At 42.9% G+C, this 27,662-nt stretch overlaps 1 protein-coding gene and 1 long non-coding RNA gene across 6 annotated transcripts in view; one reads left to right on the forward strand and one right to left on the reverse strand.

The window, feature by feature from the left end:
* The first annotated feature begins 4,919 nt into the window (after positions 1-4,919).
* LOC112567844 (calmodulin-A-like) overlaps positions 4,920-27,662 on the forward strand; it is a 71,477-nt gene continuing 48,734 nt past the window's right edge. For 2 of the 5 annotated variants that reach the window (XM_025244693.1, XM_025244683.1), the window contains exons 1-2: positions 4,920-5,521; positions 17,789-18,201. In XM_025244693.1, coding sequence (XP_025100478.1) covers positions 18,082-18,201 — 120 coding nt within the window. In that variant the 5' untranslated portion in view covers positions 4,920-5,521; positions 17,789-18,081. Of the gene's footprint in view, positions 5,522-6,930; positions 7,157-7,321; positions 7,397-17,788; positions 18,202-27,662 lie in introns of those variants that run through there. The other 3 variants (XM_025244700.1, XM_025244714.1, XM_025244708.1) reach the window with 3 other exon arrangements.
* Positions 26,369-27,354, reverse strand: LOC112567871. The gene is made up of 3 exons (XR_003099934.1): positions 27,313-27,354; positions 26,795-26,980; positions 26,369-26,426 (listed from the first exon to the last, which is right to left on the reverse strand). It is a non-coding gene; the product is annotated as an uncharacterized LOC112567871 (long non-coding RNA).

Genomic DNA, 27,662 nt, shown 5'->3' on the forward strand with positions numbered 1-27,662 from the left:
TACATTCTTGTTGCTTATCATGCCTTTTGCCTATAAGTAGTACTCACATTGCACCAGCGATTGATGTATTTTCGGTTGATTAGATTTCTAATTTGTGCATAAATGACATCAGATGAACTCCTCATGTAAGTCGCTGCGCTCTTCATCTGCTTCTTGGACTTTTGTCAATCCTCGTCTCAGAAAGAAAACCTCAGGGACTGCGTGTTTCCCTCATCTTGGCTGATTAGCTTCTTTTTTTTTCAAAAATGTTTACTCCCCGACCCACCTCCATCTCTGTGTGTAGGAAAGTGGGAGTGGGGAGAGGGGGGCACACTTGTTTAACACATATGATATGTTCTAATACCAGTGTCCATGGGCCAACTTGTAGTTTATATTAACAGGTCATCTAAGACTCATGAAAACGGTTATTAGTGGGACTAGAGCATTTGCCTTTCTACTAGTGGTTTGTATGCTATAATAAGCTTTGATAACATAAATTTGAAAATAAAAGGCAAACACTTGTCAAAATTTTGTTCTTGCCTAGGAACAGGTTGGATATTCAGACTTCATTGACATTCTCTTGCAATGTTTAACAAATTTATTTTATAGGCGTAGGACATTAAACTTTGGGAGTTTGCTGTGATTTGTTTTCAAAATATTGAAAATGGAGCAGGCTGTTACAAGGTCAAGATTACAATATAAAAAAAAAACGTGGAAGAAAATGATCTTAGATGAAAAGAAAGCAGAGACAACCTATAATTCTTCAATAATACGATGATCACGAGAATAAATTTCCGTCGAGAACATTCCATCCATTGATAGAAGAGTGCGGGTCAGGCTTGAACAAGTTGTGGGCAGACTGTTTACTCGTGCATCCTCGCATGTCTTGTTGGTGCACACTCCTGTAACAGCAACTCACAAGACAGAAATGAGTTCATGAAAAAGAAAATACGCACTTTAAGCGATGCCAGAAGGTTGTGAGTCGTACTCAGCGCTGTCTGCTAGCTCTATACGCCGACTTGTCTTTAAAAAAAAAAAGACAAAATGAGATCATTTTAATTTGGTTGTCAGGGACTAGACCGTCTTTATTTCAAGAAATGAAGCCTTCGTGAGCAATAAAAGTGCAGTCAATTATTCCTTCCCTCGTTTCGATCTACGGCGATGTCCTAGGAACGGAAGGTAACGGAATTTATGTAGCTTAGCTCCCAGTGCACTCCAGTCTTCAGGTTCCTTACACTTAGACTGATGAAATCGATGTATTTTCTATATGGCCCTGCAATCTAACTCTAGAAACAGTGACATATACCGTAATAAAAGAAGATTAGCACAGTCTCTTTTCTGTCTTACGATGAAGAAAGAAGAAAACAGTGGATTAGAAATAAAGATCTGAAAATAATCGCCTTGTTTGTCTGGTGGAAAGGAGTTTAGGAGTCGAGGGGTGGGGGAGGAAGTAATTAATTAAACTGTTTCTGTTCCAGACAAGGGTCAGATAAGCAGTTGCCAGCATGGAACCGACGGCTGTCCAGACAAGAAAAGAATGCAATCTCTTTTCCTTTTAAAGTATACAATGACCATTTTGAAAAGTCAATTTAGAAAATGTATGTCATACATTGTACAGCATCAAAACCTCAGTCTGATATATGAGTAACATCAATCCAGCATCAAACGTTCTACATATATTAATAAGACAGCCACAATCAGGGCGGCAGGACCTCTAAGTGCCTGACAAAACTAACCCAGGGAATGGCTGAGCCTTCGAATGACAGGCTCTGGCATTAAGTCTCCCTCCCATCCCTTCTCTCCTCCTCCCCAACCGCCACCCTCGAGTGCCGGAACAGCGCACGCGAGCGGCATGTGTCATCATTAATTTGCTCTTCATGCCCGCCGCTAGGGGTCGCAGCCTACACCTGAGGGCACGGCAGCCATTTCGTTTGGGTCTTTAAGACAAGCGAGGTAAGGCAAGACAAGGCAACCATAAATATTTGAAGACACACCACTGTAGCGTACCTTGTACTGCCGTCAGATAAAGTGTCCGGGGAATAAAGGACAGGGAACATGCCAATTCCGCTATGATTCTTCCGCCTAGACGAGGTCTTTGTTGAAATATTCAGGGCAAAAGCCAGCTCCACAGTTCTCGGTCACACACGTACATAGTTCCCGATCCCCATCTCTCCCTCCCCCCACCATGCGCCACCCAACGCACACACATTAGAACTGAAATAGCTACGAAACCTCCAACGATGCACGGGATTGATGTACCCAATGAGCATTAAGTGAACATGTTCAAAGAATAAGACGGCATTGAAAATAACGGGAATGCGACACAGAAGGTAAATAGAAAGTCTTATTGTAATTCTTGCTGTGACATGAAGCAGACGTGTACACGTGTAACATGCGCGAAAGCACCGTAGCCAAGAATGTGCTTGGAATGGTGTATCCACACCACTGCCAGAACGAGTGAGAGAAAAGAGTGACAAGGAAAGGAACATGGCTGTCTAGGATTTTTTGGTATTTGATGTCCTGCTATGGCGATGTTACTTAATGACTATTACCTTTCACACAATCGCAGTTTAATTGTTTTTGTTGTTTTGCACATTGAACGTTTTCGGCTTACACGTGATATGCATCCAGAGGTTCAAAAGCCTTAAAATGGAAGAGCAAATATTGTATTATCATATTAGCAAACATGGTATTACCATCATATATTCATATAATACCATCATCAGTAAAGCTCTCCTTCGGCGCCTGACCTTTATAGCGGTTGACAGTCACTGGGCGCAGGTCAAGGTCTCTGATGTCTTGGAGATGGGCAATGTTGTCAACAGGATCTCGACAAGAGTTTCTAATGTCATAAGATTAACAAACACCATGAGGTTAAAAAGTTTAAGCATTATCGCCGATTGCCTGAACGATTCTTCTTTTCTTGACATCCTAACCTCAGATTTGTGACACTGGACCAGCCGAAGAGGACAACATCGGTGTTCATCGTTTGCCCGCACGCAAGGTTACCGGGTGTCTCCCTGTCACCCTGCCCATGACAGAGGCTGGTTGTCGGCCATCAAAGCATCAATTCATACATTCTGTTGCGAGAAGGGTTTCCTGTGAGGGACGACCTCGCTCATAACAGTTATTGGTACTTCTGTTCCAGATTTGGAGTAGCCACTTCAGACACTTTGTCTCGAATGTCTTTAATTATTTTTTGTATTCTGTAAGCAGCTCCTCAGAGGTAATATTGAGGCGACTCTGGATTACCAGTACTTTCAGCATCCTTTTGATTGGGTGGATAATTAGGCCTATGATTGTGTAGTTTGGCAAGGTTTGCTGCTTCTTTTCTTTAGACAAGATACAACTAATGATTGCGTGCATTCTTTCAGCTATGCTTTGCCTTCCCACATTTTTTGGCATATTCTGTAAGAGTCTTTGTTGTATTTTCTTAGGTTTTCTTGAGCAGCTCCGCTGGGACGCTAGCAACGATACATGACTTCACTCTCTTCAGAGTTTGTACAAGCTCTTTCGACTTCTTCCAGAAGGACTGGCATTGGAATATGTAGTCCAGTGTCGGGTTAATACAGCTGCGAATTTTGTAAGAGGATGGTCTTTAATGTTTTTGATCACTAAATTCTTGTGTTGGCTTTTCTTGGTGAGGTTGTTTAGCAGAAGGCAAACCTTTGTGCTTTCACCTCGTACCATTCCCATTTTCTATAATCCGTCATTGCTCTTCAATTCAGTTTCCTTCGCTGTCTTCATCCCCTTCTTAAAAGCTGCTTTAGGTCTGCATCTCCTGTCTCTCCTGAGGGCCCTCTTTTGATCACATTTCTTAATATGTCGATGGCGTGTTCTTCTGCTGGGTTAATGGCGTATAAAGTGCACGTTAAAAACAGGCCGCACGAATTATCTGCCCTTGACACGCCACGCGGATTTGAAACCGTGAGCTAGTATTTTTTATTCTGTAGCTAATATGTAGCTAATATATAGTATTATGTCGCTAATATTTTGAGATGAGTAACCTGATGCGAGCAGCCCAGGATAAATGAACGCTGGTTAGTAAGGTAACTTATCAACGGCTGATGAATCAGTGGTTAATTTACTACTTCCTACCATGTGACACCACAACTCTTTTAAATCAAATGTCGCTTTAGTTGTAGGGTGAATAGGAAAATTTCAAAATGGGTTTCTTACAACACAAACAAATAAGTCAACACAGAACATAAGGAATCGCTGAGTAAAAATAAATGTGTCACAGTATAGATTATACAAGCAGGTGTGAAGCTCATATACTTGTCAAAGCTTTCGTCACACAGTTATCAGCAGTTATCACTCTTATCATGTCCTTCAGCTTCTTTCTTCTTATTTTTACAAGTATACTTGCCTGAGGTTTACTCACGAATACCTGGCGTTCATAGATATTCACGTGCAACGTTTGGGTGCATGATTGTGTGATTAGTTGTTTGTATACTTGGTGTGTAGCCGAATGTGGGTGTGATCTCGTCTCACGCAGGTCTGGTCACTGCTAGCAACGTGCAACCCTTTCCAAGACACCGGTCTCTTGGGGTCACCAAACACACTCTCTCTCTCTTTGTCCTTTCCGCCACATTATTGTCAACATACTACCCCGCTACTCGGAATCGGCGAGTCCGACCAGTTCTTCTTGTCGCCCCTCCAGTATTGTGCACGGCTGACTGATTCTCGATTCACTAGCACCACTTCTCTCTTTCTCTCCTAAACACACATGCACATTTACAAATCCTCCCGCAAGCATTCACGCATAAACACACACAAACAAGCACATCAGCTGTCTGCAGACACGGAAATGCCGCTCGGAGCGAAGCCGCCTCGTCAGCGACATCTTCGGTGCCAGAACCGCCTTAGCGCGTCCGCAGCCGGCTGTTCGTTTGCAAGCACGGCCAGCTGTCCCCGCAGCCGCGCACACCCAAGCACTCCCCGCGTCCAAATGCTTTCCGCACCGTGAGCATGTCTGCGGCGCCAGATATCGGTCGGGTGTCTTGAAGGACCCGTTCCGATAGAGCCAGTTGCAGTCCAGCCTTTGCCGTTCTCTCCGTGCTGCTGCCGTGTGTGTGTGTGGCGCGCAGCGAACGTTTGCTCCGCTCCTGTGTACCTGCTTGCTGCTGATGCTGGTCTCCACAAACTTGTTGCTTGCTGTCTCATCGTCGCCTGTTGGTTCTCTGAAAAAAAAATCAAATCCAGTACAAAGTAAATCTGCGAGTTTCTAGTGTAGACTGTCGTTGTGTGAGAATTGTGTAAAGTACCGACGGTCCTCGTGAAGACGAAAGGTCAGAGTGCAGACGGCGCGGCGTGCCAAGAGATATAGGAAGTGCGAGGCGGAGGATCAAGCAGCACTTCCGTGTTTACTGTTTGTGTATTGCCTGCAGACACCGCCACAAACTGCGGCATTGGGGGGCCTCACTGGATTTGAGCGCCAACCTTCAGTTCCAGACGCTTACACTGGCTGGTGTGAAACGGGCCCTGACCATTGTGCGGGTCTTGTAGTTTGTAGCTGAAGCATCGCAGACACATTATTATGGTGAGTTAATGCTCAGTTTGTTCAAGGATTTGCTTTCTGTGTCTTTTGCAGCTAATTGCAGTACTACTTGATAGAGCTATGCAAGAAGGGGGATTACTTTTCCGCCGATTACTGTCATACTGCGCTTCTTCATCTGCTCCAACTTGTATGCTGGGAAGTAAATACTCTGATATCAAATAATCTGATTTTCATAGGAAGTTCGCGAAATGTGCGCAGGAAACTTTTTTTGTAACATTTCTTATGTCTTTAAAGGAAAACGATAAGTATTGTACATATCTCTCATACACACATACACCAAATTGCATGCTTGATAACTCCATCTGCTCACCCAGCAGCAAATGAGAAGCTGATTTATCAAGAGAGATAAAGAGCTTCCTCTTGCACACCACCGCCTTTCACGTCCCCTGGGTCAGGAGACATTCCGTTTGTATGACTTGCTCACGATTTGAGTTATTTTGGCAAATAAGACAGTGAAAAGACAACCAAAGTGTCTAACAAGGTTAAAGAATTCTCTGCCCTTCCAGAAAGACTGTCCCTTACAGACATTTGTCTCTCTGTCTGTCTCGGTGTTTGTGACTTAAGAGCGAATGCTACTTTTACCGGATCATTTAAAAACTGTCTCTCCCGCGATTGCGACAGTATTAACAACATTTTGACAGCTGTACTGTCTTACTAGAAGTTTTAGTTGGCGTGTTGTCAACATTCAGGTTGTCTGACGTGTAGATGTCAACATGTTTGTTGGCGTTAACTGCGCTCTTGATTACATGAAAGGAAAATGTGAATGCCGCCAACTGTAGCATATATACACAGAAGACCAATTTCGCTACCTCCGCCCACCCAGCGAATACACTGGTCTGCGCCACCTTCTGTGCCATTGTGTTTCTCCTAGATTGGGCACCACACTTTCCACTATATTTAACACAGTGAGCCATGTGCCACGGCTGAATGCAAACCGAGATGTAAGATAAAGGCTGTCTCCTGCTTTAGTGGTTAGAAGAATATTTCTGGCATTGTGCTGTTCAGGGATCACCTTAGAACCATTGGCATTTTTTTATCATAAGCTGTTTCAAAAAATTTTTTCTAACCTAGAGCATTATTATTTATTTTTATACATCAAACTGTTTATTGGTCTTCAACTAGCATTAAGCACGCTGGGTAGTTAGCCGGGTATAGTACAGCCACAGGTCAAAGACTGGGGTGCAAAAGGTTGAGGACATTTTGTCTTCAGGGTGGGTAAGCTAAGAAGGACTGCGCTCAGCCCTCAGCATCCCTGTGCATCACGTGAGATGTAATTACTTCCCCTGAGTAGAGTCTGCGTTGTTTCCCTTGTGAAGCTGTTTATTGCGTCATCCTCCCGCGACGTAATTTCTATTGACGTCGTGCAAGCGCATCGATTAGAACAAACTCTCGCGGCGCAGCATTCATGACCCCGGTGTGAAGGACGTGGCCATGAAGTAACGTGTGTGTGTGTGAGACATTCAAAGTCTCGCTGTTGGTAACGGATTTTCTCCACTAGGGATGAGATTCGAACGTGAGATGAAGTAATGCGGGAATGAGGCTGTGCACCCTTCTGTGGGTGATGGATTAACTCATCTGGTGAGGCTGTGTGCTCCAGGACTCAGAATGAGTTCTCAAGTAAGTGAGGTCACCATACTCTCTCTCTTTTTTCATTCTTAATTTTGAACCACGTGATCACATGCGCGGCTAAGAACCGAATTCCATTATCTCGTTGTCGTAACTATCAAAATCATCTTCATAAATCAAAGGTTATCAGGTTCTATTTTATGAATGTTTACACAGACCGTTACCCTACCCCAGAAGGGTATATCTACTACAGGCAGACAGCGGCTGAAATTCCGTGCTCATGGCAAAGAGGTAGGCCTACCCAAACCTCTTCCTCGGCAAACAATTTATCAGGCGGGGGATGTGCTAATAAAGCAAATCTCTCCTGGTACAAACAGCAGAAATAATATCGGATCAAAGAAAACTAACGTGAATGACGAATTTTTCAGAACATAGAACATATTTCGCAATCTGACACTAGCAGACCTCATCAAAATCCAAACAACCTCTGTTGACAGGATTTTACTCGGCTTTTTCTCCTACGCAGAACGAGAATAATCAAGTTGTTCGCTTTCTTTCACTAGTCTTTTTTTTCCTTCGATTCAAAACAAATTAACATTTTTGGTTGTTTAATATTTGCACGAGGGAAATCTTTCAGTGTTTATTGTTTCCGTTTTTGTTTTCCATTCCTTATGTTTTATTTTAGCTGAGCAACGCATGCGCACTTTCATCATTATGAAGGACGTGGTGCTATGCCGGCTGATAATATAATTTCAACTCAGACAAGGAGGGTTAGCTCTCTGCCGGGTGAACGTAACCTTACCTGCTAGCTTCCTAGCCAAGATACCTGTGTCTGCCACTGAATACAAGCTCTGGTTGTCGGTACTCGAAGATAGCCAAAGGTCGGTGACTGAGGGCCGAGGATAAATGTGAACTATGCAAACAAAACAAACAAATCAAAACAACGGAAGCCATTATTTGTAAACTTCTCTCCAAAGTCTGCATGAACTATCCTAAATGCAAGAATATTTTTACACAAGAACCAGACATTTCTAGTTTAGTTTCTGGATTTTAGCCACTAAGCACTCATTGACCTTTGTGGCCAAGACCTTTCTCTCACACACACACATTGGCAACAGGCGAGATAAGCAAAGAGAAGCGGTCAGTTGTTAAGATCCAGAAACAGAGAATTACATGAACAGATAAAAGGACATGACAGCCATTGGTGGTCAGTAAATTTTCAACACTTCATATGCACAGATTGGGAGCGTTTCCCCTTGACTACCACTCTCAAGGAACTAAACTAACAGCAGTTTATCAATGTTAAAGATGTGACGCCAAGCTAGCGAGTGGTTAGATCGTCTCACTCCACTTCCGGTTCACGACTTCGAAGAAAAAAAAATGATTTCAAGCCTAATGCATGTATGGACAGCGAGAATGAGGAATGTTTCACTGTGTCTGACACGACGAGAAGATGACCAGAACTATCACGAGGTAAACGTCAACTCTCGCGAGAGCTGTAAATCTGACGTTCCTGTGTCGAGCCTGGCAGGGAGATGAAGCCAGTGAACTCTGTCCCTTCTCGCCATTTTCTACGTCGTGCGGCGCCATTGCCCGGCACTGGGCATCAACACCACCTTCAAAGTTTGTCTCTTTCTGTGGACGTCCTTACGTTTTGAAAATACTTCCATTGTTAGGACAACATTCCAGTGTTTATACATGCGATTATATTTCTACAAACGGATGATCTTAAAAGGTCCACGATAAACTGATCTTTTTTCAAAGTATAGACGCATGAAAGCAGAATTACTGAGGAGAAGGTCACTCGAGATCAAAGAAGTTTCAGGACCAAGGTGTCGTGCGCCGGGCTTCTGATCTGATGGTTGTGTTGACGGACGATGCTGAGAAGAGATTGCATTTCTTCTGTTACGGCTAATTCGACACTTGCAATCTGTTATCAGGCAATTTACAGGATGATATTGGATGATCTAAACATACATACCAGTCCTAACGAGGTTGTTCAGTGGCAGTATTAACGATCTATTTGCCTGACAAATGACGAGAGTAACTTACGGACCTCGTTACCAGAGGCAGGACCGGTGCAGACGTTCAGCCTATCGATTGAGGCCTTCACCGAGCGCCTGACGATCGAGATTTCCTCCCATCGCCTTATCGATCTCCTCCATCTCTTCTCTTCTCGTCTTTGTCAAGCTGCTTCTGGCTTTCACTCATTCCGACTCTCATTGACAGGGAAGTCATTTAGTCACACAATGAGGCCGGTCATGGACTGTATTTACAAAAAATGTTTACAAAGGTATTGAACTGGTATTTTATATGGCAATCTTTCGAGATGTAAGAGCGATTCAGGTCTTGTTGTGACAACATGAGAGGCCAAAGATAATATATACGATGTAAAGCCTTGTATTACAGTTCTGCATCGCTGGTGCTCAATGAGTGTGCAATATGTCTGGGAATTTCTATATTTCTACTCGTCTTTGCTGTCATGTGCGGCTGTTTCTACCTTGTCTAGGGTTCTGGGAATCGTTGATTTGCATGGATTTATTGCGTTGTTGCCAGAGCGCCATCTTCCATCTGCCAAATGGCTGGGCCCAAGCAGAGCTATGGTAAAAACAAGATATCAAATGTTGTAAGGATACCGAAGTGTAACGATCGAAATGAAAACGGGGATTTATTTGTGTCGTGAAAACAGACTAATGTCATCAAAGAGCAAGTGGATTTCCTTTCAGTGACATTTACTGAAATTGAAACGCAAGATTGTATGAGGATTGGGATGCGTGGGTAGTCGTGGTAGGTAGGGTGGGGGTCAGTCAAATAGCCGGACAGTGCAGGGGTCGCAAATAAATGAGTGGTCAGAACAATGGCTCGGAGACCGGAGGAGTCACAGTCATCTCCTTGATACCCCGTGTGTGCAGCATACCCAGCTGTGATATATACCTGACCTATACTACACACCTAGGCATGCATGCACATTCACAAACAACTAATAAAACCAAACGTTATTTGCCAATGTTTTTCAATTTATCGTCTTTTGCGAATCCACGAAATAAAAATGTTGGACATTTGTAGGACTGAACTGTTGACTTAAGTACACAGCAATGTTGACGATCACTTTTGTTTTAATTGTAAGCGCCGACATGATTGAATAACTAAGCGTATCACAACCGGAAGTTGTCTACCCTCGGTGGGTGAATCACAGCATGCACAATTCTCAAAAATCACCGATTATAGACCCGGGTCAGCCGACCAGAAGCATCCGTGCCTGTCCTCAACTCGTGTGTGCCCTGTCTATCTCGTAATGGACGTTCCTTGCTTGTTTCACAAAATTGACATTATTATTATTATGATTCACTGCCTTAGTGGGTTAGGGACAGAGAGGAAGGATAGAATGGAAATGGACACCTTATGGTCCTTACAGAAAGATGGTCGCAAGATAAGTGATGTCTCTACTCCTCACAAGATAGGTGATGCTTTAATACCTCACTACCCGCGGGATAAGTCTAATACCTTACTACATACCCACCTAATGCTTAGGAACTTTTTAAAAACTTTTGGTACCTTACAACGGAACAGCATTAGAGTTGAGTGATCTGGCACAGGAATAAAGAGAAACTGTCTGGTTCAATAACCATCAAGGGTTTTTTCCAACTTTCTAGTGACCGCGTGATGCACATTCTCACACTCTCCACTCTTATTTCACAGAGACCAGGTCTCCAAAGTCCATTACATCAGGTCCGAGGTTATATGACCTTCACCTTTTTAAACATGTTTAAGAATTGACTTTTTTCTTTGAAGAATTTAAAAAATAAAATCCAGCCCTCAACACAATTTGCCTCAAGCTAAAATTTCCAGAAATATTTTCAGTATGTTTCTCATTTTCCTTTTAAAAAATAAAGGATGCCATATAGGCACTAAGCAGTAAGTGTTCCTCAAGCACAAAAGAAAAAAATCTGTGAGAGAGAGAAGGGGAAAAGAGAGAGAAAGAAAAAAAAAGCAGAGAAACAGTCTACATCTTGCTAATCATTGTATGCACTAAAGATGTGTTGCCCACCCCAGGATTAGGTCTGTTTGTACTTCAGGAGTGTATGACACTTACAATATGTTGTTCTTTTGTTTAGTTTGTTGTGACTGTCTTCTGTTGTAGCATCTTTGTCCTTGTGCGTGCTGCCGCTCTCTTCCTTTTCTTCTGAGCTTGTGTCTTTGTGTGGTGGGAGGGGATGTGTGTGTAGGGTGGAGGGAGGGGATGTGTGTGTGGTGTGGAGGAGGATGTTTGTAGTGTGAATGTTTTTGCAAGGTGTTGATTAACTGACAGAACATAACAGCAATAACGCATCTTGTTGCAGCTGTTGTGGCTGAACTCCGTGTTATTGCGAAGTTACATTTTTTTATTGCCAAGTTCTGTTTCTAACGACACCTCGCCTTTACCTTGCGTCTTCATGTTCTTATCCTAGCACCAGCCCTGCACCCTGGCATCATACCGGTGCTTCTGTTCTCACTATAGTGCATCTTGCGGCGGAGACGAAATTGGCTGAATCATGTTCTGTTATTTAAGGCAACAGCAGGATAATTCAAAATATCAACGCAAAAATAAAAAAAAACTTGTTTTGAGCTCGGCATGACGAGAGAAATTCAATGCTCCAAAGTTAAGCACTTTAAAAGCTCGGATTAAGAAAATATCGCCAGCAACTACAGTTTGCTGTTCTCTCTGTCTTACCCGGCATATTGCATGAAACACTTTGTATGTTCACCTTTCTTTACTCTTTAATTGAGACACTAAGCGAAGCTCTCCTATCTACGGTGCTTAGGAGGATGCCCATGAGGACAGCACACAGACAGACGAGCTCAGAATCCAGGAAATCAGGCTACTTACGTGATCATCTGCTCAACACGTGATCTCACAAACGCTCTTACGTGGTCTTCTTTAGCCTATCTTTAGATTTTGAGAAAAATGATAACTCCGTTCATAAAGCTTTTTATTGTACTGAAGTAAGTTAATGCATCATAAAAGAACAGCCGGTGAGATCAGACCCTGGAAGCTCGACTGTAGCTACTTATTGCCGTACTTGAAGGACCTTAACCTGAGGCCATATCAGATGCCTACAGATTCTCATGGTAGTTGTGCTTCTACAAACAATCTAAAATGAGAAAATGAAGCATGCTGAGGTGAAGCTGGAGTGCTTCCGGTGCCATGAAATGTACCCGTGTGCTATTCCAGATTTTTTGCGGTCCATTTGCAATGTTTCCGGAATTCAAAAATCATCCAACATTTACGGAAATACTCGTTGAAATGTGCTTCAAGCTGGCAAAAATGTAATACGTGTATCGAACAAAGAAATGGGGCTTCTAAGTGCGATTAGTTTTGAAAGGAATCAACCATGACTCTTCTCCATCGGTGTGTCCTTTAGAAAGTTCGTCGAGCTTCAGTTGCCGTTGCAATAAAATTGCTAAAAGTGATTTTTCACTTCAGTCGGTTTTTATTCATAGAAACGACCTTTCACCAAGCTAGAGAAAAAAAAAAACTGTGTATCTTGTAGACCTCATTTTTTAAAAACCCACTGAATTATTGCTGTGAAGGCCCTCGTGACAATAGTGTCTGGTTAAATGAGCTTGTCTCCAGGTCTTCTTTGACAACAGAAATGTTAGTTTTAGTGGCGGGATGTTTTGACAAACATGGGCAGTTGAAACTCACTGCAGTCGCTGTAGTCCACTCTATCTTTCAACGAAGTAAATAAACAAATTTACAAAGAAATTCATGCGTATAAGGAAAGAGTTGTTGCAGGTAGCAGCCTGGAACGAGCGATTTCAAGAAACAGAATGGATTGAGACTTTGTGAGTCAAGACTCCGCAAAATCCTGTTTTCTCAGGCACTTCGCGAGCCTGGCACTTAGAAGCCTTTGTCTTCCACCGGAAGAAAAATAATGGAAATCAGAGACACTTTACAACGCATTTTTTCCTTCCTTCCGTCGTGGTTCTTTCCTTCTTCCTTCACGCCATTCACTTTGTAAATAAACGTTGTTTCCGATGGCGTGTGACAACAGTCGCTGCTCGCAAGATGGCGTCCCTGGAGTGTCTCGCATCATTGACTTTCTCGTTGTGGGGTAAACAAATATCAGTGGTGTGTCTGTCACGGCCCGAGCCTTTGATTGCGATGCTATCGCTGAACCGTAGTCAATCTGCGGCTGCTGCGCGTCTCCGCTAGCATCGATCCCCGTTGTTGTGGTGTCGAGGCCGCCAGCCAGCCAGCCAGCCACCCAGCATGCACTCCGCACAGGCATGCCATGAACGCAGCAAAAGACTTGAAGGATTCGCAGCTAGGTTTTATTGTCAGGGCGGCTCCACTCGGCTTCCTTCTGAAGAAAAGAAAATCCATAGCGTGTTGGCGGCGACTGTTAGTTCCAGCCCAGTGACTGGATGGCAGTCAAACATTCTAATTTACCAGTCGAAGCAAGGAAACACAATCGATTTCAATCTTTTCGTTTATAGAGAAGTTTGATTCGCAAACTTCTCAAACAAACAAGATGTTTAAGCATGCATGGACATATTTTCCCGGCTTCTCCCATTGCACCTATTAACCGCCTCAGGTCTCCGGCTCTTGGCACGGATGATTAATTCTTTTAGTAATGGTAATCATAAATCATTCTCATGAAGTATCGACTTTCATTCAAGCACTTCATGATTTATTTGCTGAAGTATCAATGAATTATTAAGACTTTCAATACCTGTTGGTGATAATTTGACGTTTCTGATTTTATATCATTTTTTTTTTTGTGCTTCGAAAATGTTGTATTGGCAAACAAGTGTATTGACCAAAAGTTCAATGTCTCGAACATTCACATTGAAAACATTACTTTCCTGCGACCTTCATACACTCTGCTGAGTTTGGTCAAACATCTGACGACATCTACCCGGTTAAAAGGAGCTTAAGGTAGATAATGGTTCCCTGCGACCGGAACATATTCACCTCCGGGTTTCGTTATTAACGCCTCAGTTCACCGTTGTGTGGTCTTGCACATCGGGTTACAACACTGTAGGTGCGGGATTTTGGTTTGAGTAGTGTAAACAGGCAATGTAATTCTCATTTATATTCCTGTCGTTCTTTTAAGTGTTGTTCTTCTTTCACACAACGGTGCCGAAAACTGTTAGTCAGTGTTGTCCATAGGAATGGGAATCCCATGGGAATCCCATGGGAAACGTCCCATGGGATGGGATGGGATGGGACAGCACACATTTGTATTTCCATGGTAGTCGATACTTGATATTGCAAAATAAATTTACTGTTATTTCATTCATCAAGGATTTAAATCTTTCCTCTGAATCATCTATTGTATGTGAAGTAGCAGGAATTATAGAACAAAAGCCGAAAAGTGGTTTTCAGTGTTGTCCATAGGATTGTTAATACCATGGGAATCCTATGGGAAACATCCCGTGGGATGGGACGGGATGGGACAGGCATAAATTGCCATGGGACGGGATGGGACGGGATAGAAAAATATGTCCCATGGACAACCCTGAAAACCACAGCTAATAAAGATAAATCCTCACTGAACTGAGAGCTACTAAACAAAATTAATCAGTGAACTAAGATGGTATTTCAAGTGATCCAAAGTGATGGTGATGACACAGTAGTTTGCTATAAACAAATAAGAAATTATGCATTCGGAGTTGGTGACATCAGGATGTCAGAAAATCTCGAATGACAGACCTTTGAATTTGATGAATAATTTGTATATAATATTAATTATAAATGCACTATGCTACTGTGTCTTTAGATACAAACTCGTTTTACCCAAACATAGGCTTCGTTAAATCAGTGAAATGTCCACAACTATTCCCATATGACGGAGCAAATGGATTCCCATCCCCTACTTCACTTTTCAAACATCAGCTACGGTTAGTTGTCCTATTATCTAAATATCCAGGAAAGGCCACCTAATTTGACGCATGCGCCTGGGTGAGGATGGCGGGCCAAGTGAGGCCGTTCAGTCTGGATGGCGAGACTTTGGATGATGGCATCGACCAGTCCTGGCCATCACTCTCCTTTCATTCACTTCATGCTTGGTCATTGCTCCCGCGACATCACGTGCACCCAGATGTCCACAGCACATGGGCTTCCACAAATACCCAGACGGCAATGCCACCCGGCTGTTCCTGCTTGCTGTCTGATTGTGGGTGTGATGGCAACAGCAGTTTAGTTAAGCTTTATAACATGGTTTGTGTAGACGCAATCTCATTGTATGCGAGGTGTAGACAATGTTGTTGAAGCCAAGGTGTAGACAATGTTGTTGAAGAAGAAACCTCCACTAAGTTTTCAAAGTGTCAGGTTGAAAACCTTCCTTAACGTGCAAGGTATTTGTTTCCAAACCACACAAAAGTTGTGCTCTCACCTGCAAGACAAAAGTTGCTAAGCAGACACTCAGAAAGTGTATTTAAACTGAACTCCATGCCTAGCTGAAGTGTCTCCTTTCAAACTTTTTTCCAGCAATGGAACACAGCGTCAGCCAGAAGCGCCATTGGATACCGCCATTTACAGCCATTGCAGTCACTCGACCCCGGTACAAACAGTTTTGCTGAGCTCGAAATTGTGTTTCTCATTCTAAAGCTTTCCTTTCAGTTTCGTTTTTATTTCCTTCACTAGAATGGAGGATGAGGTAACCCACTGCAAATGTCAGCTGCATAATGAACAGTTTACTCTGCATCCCACAGTAGGTCGGCTCTCATACATCTTTTCCTTTAAAAGCACATATTTGAATATCATTTTACATAATTTGAACTTACCTATATAATATGCAATAGTCGGAGAACCTATGGTTGAAATAGAGACGCAAATACATTATCAATGAATCATTCTTGATATTCCCCAATTTCTGGAGCTCTTCATTCTCCCGCCTCAAGTAGAAGACCGTCTGCTGATTGAGCTCACAGATAAACCCAGCATCGTGGGAGTACTCAATAAATAAGACGCCCTCTATGTTCAGTGTATTGCACTGAAAGCCCACCAGACAGGCGTGCATTTTCTGCCGATTCAAAAATAAATATACATATATACGATGATGTTTTGCTTGCTTGCAACACAGGAGAACTTTTTTTCTGTAGCAGCCTCGCCTTGCCGTCTGAGGGCGCCGAGAGGAGGAGGCACTCAATTCTGAAGTCAGGTCAAACAAGTCTTGTGAGAGGAGGAGGGAGGCCGTCCAGGCCGGTCAGGCGATCAAAGACAAAAATGTTTGCGAACGTGTCTTACGCTGGCGGGGTTAGTTATGCACATGGTCGGATCTCGGCTTCGTCTATCACAGAATAAAATGGCTTTTTTATGGCGCGGGGAGAGCAGCAGCAGGCATTTGTATTCAGACCAAGTCCTGCTGGACGGGCGCCATGGGTCATTCCATTAGCAGTACAATTTCACGTGCCTTACTCGGCGCGTGCGGGGCCTGAGGGGGATTTTGGTGACAACAACTCACACCCGTTCCCCCTGCACACCGCCATCTTATCTTGGGCTTCTCGATCTTTCCTTCTCCACACTCACGTCTTGGATCCTTTCTTAAAATATCTTCAGTCGTGCTAGATCCTTGAAGACAGTGCAAACAGATGAAACAATAGCAGGCTTAGATGCTCACATATATGACAAGCTTGTCACCCTGCCACCCTGCCACTAGACTGCTAGATCAGATTAAACTTTTGTTTCTTTCAAAATTATTGGGGAGAAAAAGGTAGGGTTACATTAACACATAAATCCCTAAATCACACATACATACAATGCTATGTAACCATCTCTCATGGACACTACGGGGGAATGGGGGTGGGTGGCCAATAACAAGTATGTTTGAAGACTTGGCTGAGTATTATGTGGTAACGGGGGGTTTAATGCTATCAGCTCAACATCACGACCCACGCATATCATAATGAATGTACTCTGGTCTTCAGAATGAGCCAAGTTCTTGAAGTGGTCAGCCATCTTTCTTTTTTATCTTGACCTAGGTATTTGACTATAAACTTTATTGATAAGATTTTAAATTCATTATTCATGGCACACTGAAGTATGAGTATATCTTCTTTGACTCAATCTTCTTACAAACCAAAGGCTTGATTCAGCAAAATCCTACTTCGTTCAGTATGCAGCAGTTTGGCAACCTTCCAGTGCCACGTATTACCACAAAGTAACCGGTGCAAGTTCTCATTAATGATTGAACAGATTTTTCTCATTTATTACTCTGTTTTAATTTTAAATTCATTAGTTACTGCCATTTAGCTTTTTTAAATGTTATATGATAGTTTTCAATCTGCAACTGTCATTTTTGTGTCTTATGCAAAGTGAGAAGCAAACTTCAAGAAATCCCAAATCCCTTGTGTAACCATGAGCTAAATTTTGACAGGGAGGACATGGTGAATGTCGGCAATGCGGTTAGGAGCATTCTACAGGCTCAATCAGTCTGTGAATAACAGTAAACCATCTTTCATTGTCATGTTTTCAATGATTATTTCCCATCGAGGTAGTTCTTGTGTCTCTACCTAGTTCCTTACCTCTAGTAGAGTCCTGTAGAATGTTATTAACATTGAACCTTAACCAGTAGATGCATGTCAGTGGTTTAATTGTTTACAACCTCGTCAGATTTAGTCACGCATCCAACTAACCTTTACCTCAATGTCCTTTTCTTCCCTCATTTGCACGCCACCCTGCTGTGGACACTCCAGTAGACTGCATGGAATAGTTCATCCAGAGGGTTACACCAGTGCAGTGACCCTTCCTTGACCTTCCAGGCAGCGTTGCATGTTCTCTGTGGACAAAACTCAAGAAAACATTCGCTTGTGCAATCCAGTTCGCGTATTTATGCATTCCACTGCATGGCTAGCCCCTCGGAGGTCGACCTGAGAGGTGTGTGACCCTGACCTTTAGCGACACGTTCGTTCATGCTGCTTGTGGACGTTGCCAAGGGAATCGTGACGTAAGCGTGAGGACGGCTACTATATCTGGCACGTGCGTTGCCATGCAACGGGTAGCCACGTCGGAGGAGCAGGCTGCGGCTCAGGAGGAGGAGAAGCGGAGGGCGACGTCCAGATGCTCCTGTCTCCACGTCTGGCTCCTCAGCCTCGCGCGCACGAGAACGGTGGGTGACCGCCCTTTGCACCTTCTCATCTGTATTGCCGTGAACATCCATCAGTGCTCCCCCCCCCACCTTTGCATGCCCTCCCTTTGGTGTTATCTGATGCATCGGTTGTTGTGATGATATCCCTTGATGTTGTGATTCTGGCAAACATCTCGTCCAGTGTCTACCACACCCAACCCCGCATCTCTCTCATGTCTAGTTATCTTATGTTTTGTGATGATGTAATACCAGTTCCAATGTACTTCTCTATTATCAAAGAAATATTGTGATTATCGACCTTCTTTGATGTTGTGATTGTGTGTTCAAGTGACAACAAGCTGTATATTACACGGATTTTCTCAAAGAAAAAAAAAGATAATTGTGGTTGCAAGGCCTCGCATGTTTTGTGAATAAATCTCACACAAATTCTTAATATGACACCGCATCTTGCTGTAAATCATGTGCTTTGCGTTCAGTTTTGTTTTTCCTTTGCTGTCTGCTTTCTACCCGCTTGTTTGGCATTGACCATCTTTGCTGGATGTGTCCTGTGACGTGTGCTTTGTGAAAACAATGAAGTTTGATTTGAATGAAGCCTGCACCTATGTGGTACTTACGATAATCGTTGTCTTGGATGGAGCAGATCAGCTTCCCGTGTTTCCTGACCTTTTGTTTTCTGACCTTTTCATCGATTTACGTGTCTGCTTCATTACTAGGCCATCATGGCTTGGGCTGCATGCTTGCTTTCTCACCATACTTGAGTCACAGCCTGGTTGTGAGTCCCTCGATGTTGTTCTGCTCTTCATCCTTCTTTTCGTTCTGAAGTAAAGTTGCAGGTGTATCAAGATGGTCATACATGTACACATTAGCGATGAGTGTGTAGACAGTATTTAAATTTGACAGTTATTATCCATGTCTTATTTTATACTTGGTCAGAAATTGATGTGTTCTGGTTGATTATTTTGGAATACTGATTGATGGTTAAATGATTGCTCTCTGCTTTGCTCTTTTACGTATTCAGAGACCAGTGTCAAGAAGAAAACATTTTTTTTACTTTCCTCTGTTAACGCACACAATCTTTTCCACACCCGTTAGGACAAGAACTATTTTTAGAAGCTTTTAAGGAACCACGGACACAATCACCGTCAGACGCTGGACAGACTGAGGGCTGTCAGAACAGCTGATAGCATTTTTCATTTGTTTCTAATAATGAACAACGTCTGGCAACTCTGGCAGAGAGCAAGAAAGAGGAAAGAGAGAGAGAGAGAGAGTGGTGCCATGTTTTAAGTTCTGTAAGTCTGCTTGGCACAGGACAGTCTATCAGGAGGCTGATGTGTCGTCTGCTGCCTGACTTGCATATGCAAGAGTCGATTGATGGAAACTTTGGTGACGTAGTGACCTTTTCCTCGATCGATGGATGGATTTCATTCTCACCGCACCACCACTACCACCACCACCACCACCACCACCACTACAGTGAGAATCTTGTGTCGTGGCACCGACACACATGTTTACAGGGCTGACACACCTGTCTCGATGTGATTCTTGCTCACAGGACTAACGGTCTGTGGTTTTCTCAAGACACCACGATTCTTCCTCCTCTGTGTGTGTGTGACTGACTTTAGAACACACTTGACCCTAGCAAACTCAATCATGTATGTGTGTAAAGTACCTTTATCCAGCCCTCGAGGTGGAGTAAGCCTGTGTTTAAGTAAGCATTATTAATAGTAGATCCTCAGCCTCCACCATCCAGTCCCTCCTTCCTCTCCCCTCACATCTTCTGTGTGCAGCTGCTCACACGAGTGATATTTGCGTGTGAACCGTGCTGCATATCATTAGCATCTGTCAGATCAGAAGTGCTTTACTTGCAGATTGCTTTCTCGGGAAAAATGTGAACATTCTCTCTTTACATCACCTTCCAGACTTTTTCTTTGTCGCCTCAGACATTCTCGTTTCAGACATTCTTGCTTCTAAAGACGCCGAGAGCCTTTTCCCGTTTCAACAGTTCGTCTTAGACGAGGATGTATCAAATGGCAAGTGGCCTTCACAAAACTTCTTTCCATATGAAGTGTGATAATCACTTTCGATCCAGTCTCAAAAGAAATCTTGTGAGAGTTGTAATGCAGATGGCTGCGTCGCTTCTGCTTGCAAAAAAAAAATCTCTTTATTATGCCAGCTTTCGTGAATCTTCCACAAAAGATTTATCTATGATCATTCATTCATGATTAGTCAGCATTCAAAATTTAATGTTTCAACTATTCTCGTTAAATTTTATATTTTTACAACTTAATAGTTTTTTCATTGGTTCTGCGCAGAAGGAGGTAAAAATTTCTCTGTATACATGCTAAGTCACATCATATCAGTGATGAATATATGGACAACAATCGTGAAACATTATTATATCATCTCATTTCTTCCTGGTAGGTCTCCCCCTCCAATGTTTCCATCAGTTTTCTCCTCTCTTTCCACCTAGAACTCACGCACGCACGCGCACACACACACACAACTTCACACATGGCTGCGAGACAACCCACTCTCTCACACCAGGCTATATTTCCGCAATATATCAAAGAGATAAGAAATAAATAGTAAAAAAGAGTTTTACAGCCACCGATTATCTCTTGACGTTCCTGGCAGTATACCCGAAATAATGTGGGTGTAAATATTTTATTGTGGTGATGAACATGGCATAAGCCGTTGCTGGAAGATGAGGATGCTCACTGTATCTAAGTACAACATTTCATTCACTAGTCAGTCAGTCCCTTGACCGGCACCTGTTGTTGGGGGAATCACATGGACAGACGTGGCAGCTGACATCAATGTCAATCGGTCCTCCATCAATGGAAATGGAAGTATGATGGTCGTGGAGAGCTTCGAGCATGATGTTCTCCAAAAATATATTAAACAGCAGCGGTGATAGAGTACATCCTTGACTTACGCCTCCAGTAGTGCGAAAGTAAGATTCTATTATGTTATTCAGCAGTTATGTTATTCATACTCGTTGAGGTATTGTATAGTGCTTTGATAACTTGAACGAGGCCTTCTTCGATGTTGAATTTTCGCATCACATTCCATGGCCCCTCGTGCCAGACACTATCAAATGTCTTTTAAAAGTTACCGAAGTTGTTGGAAAGGTTCTGCTGGTGCTGAAGATGCTTTTCTATAAGGATGCGACAGTTGAAGATCTGCTCAATGTGCTTGTACGTGGTCTGAGGACAGTCTGTTGTTCTGATAACAGCTCCTCTGCGGTGTTACTGATGCGGTTCTGTATGAGCTTCAGCATGACTTTGCTAATGGTTATGTAGTTCTGGCACGGTTTGCTTTTTTCCTTTTTGGGGGAGAAACAATAACTCGTGACTGCGGCCATTCTTTAGGCCATTCCTTACGTTCGCAGACTCTTTGGCACAGGACAGTGAGGGCCTTTGTAGTTTCTTCCCCACCCTGCTTCAGCAGCTCAGCAGGTACATAATCAAGATATGACTCCTTGTATAGGATTGGTAGGTCTGCAAAATTATATGGATCTTCCAATTCCGTGTACAATATAGTTGTGAAATTACCTCTAGTGAACATGCACCCTTTGCTATCAGTTTGCCAACTTTCGGTGAAGATCGAACACCGTCGTTGAGCGTTCCACAGTCACGAACACCCGGATATTTCTGCTGGGGTAGGTGGGAGGATCGGCATGAGCTACTTTGATTTCTCGTTGCGTTCTCCGAGATGGATGGGCTGTAAGGTGTAGGGGTTGGAAGGGGAGGAGTTGGAGCTGAAGATGTGTCAGCAGTTTATTTACCCGTCGATCTTTCTTTCCTCCTGTCATGGGCATGTTGAAGCGGAATTCTCATACCTGTAAATGTCGACCTCGTCACCACGTGTGACCTACATGGTTGTATCTGTTCTCGCCATGTTCCATCAGCTTATTTTTAAGTCAGCAGTAAGTCAATCGCGTGTGAAATGTTCTCATGCCACGATTTCTGCTAAGAAAGAAAAGTGCTTCTTCGAAATGGTATTTGAGAGAGGTTAAGCTGAGAAAAACAAACCTGAGATAGTCCACGTTTAGCTCACGTGATCGCCAGTCATGCTGCGCACCACACAGGCGCAGCAGGAAGTCAATGGCATCGTGGGAATGGAAGGACTGGAAGTCATTGGCAGATACTTGAACGCCGACATTTGTACAACGGCTCTGGATGAATACCAACTGCAGTGTCATTCATTTTTTTATATATAACATACTTTTTTAAGTCTTTGTTATCACTGTCATAAAATAAATTGTAATCGGGTCAAAACTTTTGTTTCTGCTGACATAGAGGCAAACTGGAATAAGAATTTAAAAGAGGAAAGGTGGAAGGTCACTCTTCATCAGTGTAATGACAGGTTTTGATCGACAGTGCAAGTCGTTAATAACAGACAGCACGAGTCCATTAGGTTCCTGGGTTTTCCTTTCTTTTACTGAAGGTAGAATAGTTTGCTCATTGTGTGCATTTATGAGTGAATACTAATCATGAAATGGTTCCATGAGAAACCTTTTCATTGAACAATTCTCATTTTATATTACTGTCAAGTTTTCTATTTTGAGTGTTTACAAGCGGTAGAGACACTTGACAACACACACACACACCATTATTTTAATGTCTTGCGTTTGGCTCTTCTGAACCTTCAGTTGTGTAGTTATTTAGTCATAAAGTTTGGAGACAAAAACATCAGCCGCCCTTACCACTATAAATATTTTGAGGTATGTAAGTAAATGGCGTATGAAGCTACATTTTAGTATATTTTCCATACATCGGATTTTCGTGCAAGCAAACATAAAACACAGCTTCGAAAGACTGCTTTTGATTGGGCTAGTTCTCTATTTATATGCACAATGTCCTATGCTTACCTTTTATATGTTGGTTGAAGTAATTTGTTAGTAAACATATTTAAGTTTTTTATGCTTGCATTGGTCTTTTAAATTGGACCAGTGGGCTGCTCTATAAATTCGAATTATCATCTCTTCCTTTCGCTTTCTTGCTTCTTGTCACTGTCATCTCTTTGTATGTGTGTGAAAGAAAGAGAGAGAGAATGCCAGACACTGGTGGAACCCAATTACAGGTCGACAAGACTGACGTGGATCAATGGCGGAGAAGATTGTGGATGTTGTTTGTCCGTGTGGTTAACGAGGCAGCGAGTAGCCGCCAGTCACAGGCAGGCCAAAGCCCAACAACCAATCTGCTCCTCTCCCTACCAGCTGTCAGATCCCCCTGCCATCCCACATTTTTCATCCACTAGTTAAGAGAACACGGCGATGTATCATAACCGGAACTACACAGCAGTCTTTAGGCGTCAATAAAGCCATCTTCACACGATGCGATAAACGAGTCGCACCGTCTGCAATGAGCCTTTTACACATTCTCAGAACCGTGCCCTCGGATTTCGGAGAAAGAGTGAAATATATTTTTACAACTGAATAGAACTGCTGTTGAAGCTTTTAAGTTAAATTCTTCATTTCCTGTCTCAGTTGATTTCTGCCTGTGTGAGCTCTTACTGTCGGCACCTTAGCTGTTGGTGTAGTTTGCTGATTACAATGTTTGAGTTTCTGATCAGTTGATTAGGAGTGAACGATTCATTTTTCTTTCCTAGCTGGTCAGTAAATAGAATGCTGCTCCATTGAAACGTGTTGAGATGATAAAATTACCGCGCACATTGCTGTTCTTTCTCTTACACTTTCTCTTCTACCTTTCTCCTCTCCCATATCTGTCTGTCTCTCTCCGAGTCATGGAGTGGCTTCCCGTGTTTGTCTATAGAACGGTTTTCATGGGTGGAGAGGTGAATAACTCTGATGGATTAAAGAGTTCAAGACATTCTGTCAAGAACCAGCCTCTTACTTTTCTGCCAGACGGGACAGTTTAAAAGGTCAATCAACAACAACCACCTACCTCCAGCGGAAAACAAACAACAAAGCAGTGTGTTCTGGTGGGTCTTCTGACACGCCATTCGGACAGCCAGGGCTTTATTTCTATTTGGTGAGATTTATGCAAACAACTTAACGGCCACGTGGAAGCTGTTGGATTTGAGTCTTGGCAAAAGAACATTCGAGATGTCTTCGACCTTTTTTTTGCCCCAAAAAGCAACAACGAAATCCTTTGAGCTAATGGGAGATCACGATTTGCACTAAGTTGTTTGTTTTTTCTCCAGTTCCAGTTCTCCTGGTGCCACAGCTTGGAATTTATTTTATTGGTTACCTACATCGACATCACTTAAAGATGTTGCGTTGCAGTCAAAGGTGTAAACCGTTGCTCAGGAGAATATTTTTCTGGTATTGCTTGAAGAAGGCGACTCTTTCCTGTCGAAGTCCAGTGACTTACCCCTTGTACAGGATTTTCAGGGAAAATAGCAGAAAATACTATTATTTAGACAGAGATTTCAAGTGATAGAGAAAAAGGTTTGAGGGAGAACGCCCCTGGGTGAGTGAACTAGACAAAGTTACAAAGACAGGACTTGGAAACTTTGAAAGTTTAGTTCCATTCCAATGAACAAGTTAGAAAATAAAAAGTTATCACCGAACCTCAAAACTACTTAAAGTTCATAAAGTAAAAGTTCTTAAAGTTCATACGAACCCTATAAGTTCCGTACAACTGTGGACATTGCTCAGTATTAACTTTAATACAATATTTACCTGTAGTGTTCAAAATGTTGACAATGATACTACCTTGGAAGATAGGGACAGGTGTAGTATAACACGCCGCAATATTGGTTCAGAGAAGCAAAGAACTAAAAGGTCAGTGGAGAGGTCGTTAGCAAACGATTAGATCCTGGTGTCAGAAGTTCATACCGCCCTCGTTGGTAATAACCGCCCTTCCTTCAGACCCTGTTTGCGACGAAGCAATCTGATTTAACCTTTGAAGACAGACACAAGACATGTTTGTACCACCTGAAACTTCGATCAGTTGCAGGAGGCAGCTGTGTCATCAAAACTTCTTGATGAATTCATCAATCGCTGCGTTCAGACCCAAGCCGCCACGTTTAATCTCTGCGTCGCAAACACTTCAAAGAAAATCCGCCCAGAAATGTGAAATCCTCGTTACACTCGTTTGATACCTGCAATCCATTCTCTATTTTCCATTCTAGTGACATCCTCAGTTTTGGCGAGGGTCAGGTAAAGTGCACGAGGAGATTTGACCCCTCGGTGAACCTGTATCTCTCGTGCTTCCAGTGGTCTGCGTGCCGTGAAGTATCTTCATGATTACTGTGAGGATGTTTTTGTGGCTGTCATCTATTTTCTTCCCTTGTGTGTTATCTCTACCATTTACACACACATGGGGGTCTAATATTCATGTTTATAGTTACAACTTCCAATACCCTTCGATTCCAGAGTTGCTGGTCTTGCGTCTGTCATGGCCGGCAGGTGTTTCTGTCCACTGACGTTAACGAGTCATCAAGGACCTCTGGTTGTTCCTCCGTCTAAGCACACGCAGGGATGGGCAAGCTACTTTTAATTTGTAGCCGGCTACGCTACAGCTACTTTTTTTCAAAACGTAGCCAGCTACACTTCAGCTACAATTTTCCAAAACGTAGCCAGCTACTTTGGGCTACTTTTAAAATGTAGTCAGCTTCTTTTAGCTTCTTTTGGCTACTTTTAAAAGCGTGATGTTATAACAAGTTAGCTGTAGTCAGCTGGCTGTAGCAACATACACAAACATCAAACATACACACAAAACACTATTACTTGCTAACACAAGAACTGGTTTTTATATACATTGACCTTTATTCTGATCTGAGACCACCAAAAACTCCATATTAACAACAAAATGCAAAGGTATAAAACAACCTTTTGACTTAGTGCTGATAATTTGTGAATACTGTTAAAACAAATCTACATGCTTTCAGTCCTCCATGGAATTGAACTTGACCAGAACTTTGGCCTCAAAGTTGCTGTCTGTCCCCCTAGTGCGCAGCTTTGTCATGATAAGTCCTGCCAGACTGAACTATCTCTCAACCGCAGCACTGCTTGGCAAGACGGTGTTGGTGCGCAGATAGAGTTGTTTGATCGTGGGCTATTTGTCCAGTTCATTGACATTCTGCGACAATCCAGACATCAGGAAGGTAGTTGTCTCAGGGGTGCCGGTAATTTCTTCATAATGATGAAGTCTGCCTGTTGAGCTGAGCACTTGGTTGGGGACTGGACTGGCGTGTCCATCAATGCTGCCTCTGCAGTCAAGAGGGATCTGCATTTCTCATGCAGGGTTTGGTCCCCAGTCCACATCAACTTGCACCTGAAACAATAATATGCACAATAATTAATGCTTTGTTTAATTTCGTTAAATTTTTTTTCTTATTGCTGTTTTTTAATTAATTTTATAAAATGTACTGGTTTTATGTACTTATTTTGATTTGTAGGCAAGTGTCAAAAGACCAGTGACAGTGAATATTATGTTTTGTTTTTTTAATCAACAGCCCCCTCCCCCCACCTCCCGTCAAAAGTTTATTTTTTAATTTATTTACGGATATTTGTATAGGGCTTATTCTCGTGTAATCTGAGCTCTAAACGCTTCACATTCTTCTCATTCTCAAAAGAACAGTGACAGAGAGTAGCTTATAAATGAAGAAAAAATACACTGAAATAACGAAAACTCTCCCTCACCTTGGGTTCGACACAGTTGCAAGCAGGGTGTCTTGGTCCTTATAGGCATCAGCAAATCTGGTCTCCAACCCATTCAGCAGTAGCTAGGGGACCACGGATTTCTAGCTTGGACTTCTGTTGCTCGATGCGGGTCTTGAGGGTGTTGAGCTGAGGCAGGAGGTGTCCCAAGCCCACGCACTTCTCGCCCTGCAAGTAGTCGAGGCACATGAAATTTGAGTTCTGTGACCAAGAACAAAAGATATTAATTGTGGATACATCAGGTCAGGTCAGGTCAGTCCCATGCCCGGTCCGGGCGTAGGGGGGACCGTCCGGCAGCAGCAACAGACAGAATTTTCCACCCGGTCCTGTCTTGAGCAGATGAGAGCAGGTCTGGCATCTCGCGTTCGGTCCATTCTTTAATGTTGGTGACCCAGCTTTTCCTCGGACGACCACGACGACGGCTCCATACATCACCCTACTTAAAATAAAACTAGTAAAACAAACAAAAAAGGAAGAAAAACAAAAATAGTAAAACTTACCTCCAACATTTGGTTCGCCGTTTTCCTGCTCATTAACTGCGTTTCCTGGCCAGTGAGTCTGGACACGAACTTTGAAAACTTCTCGTTCTCCAGCATGAAGAAGGACAGGTTGCATTCCAACAGGTAATCAAGGACGGCGGAATTGACGTCTGCTTTGCTGACGGTACTCTTGTGTTCCACTTTGAAGAGCTTCGAGACAGAGGGTTGGTCGTCGTCTTCCCTTTTCCGCTTTCGTGACGTTTCCAAGTCTTGAGTCAACTGCCTGGCAAGCAGTGGATGTTTCCTCTAAAATAAACACATGAAAATGAAACAAAATTTAGAAGTCCATTCACAATCACAGCAAGTTTCTA

Source organism: Pomacea canaliculata, linkage group LG1 (assembly GCF_003073045.1).
Source record: "Pomacea canaliculata isolate SZHN2017 linkage group LG1, ASM307304v1, whole genome shotgun sequence".
Classification (NCBI taxonomy): Eukaryota; Metazoa; Mollusca; class Gastropoda; order Architaenioglossa; family Ampullariidae; genus Pomacea; species Pomacea canaliculata.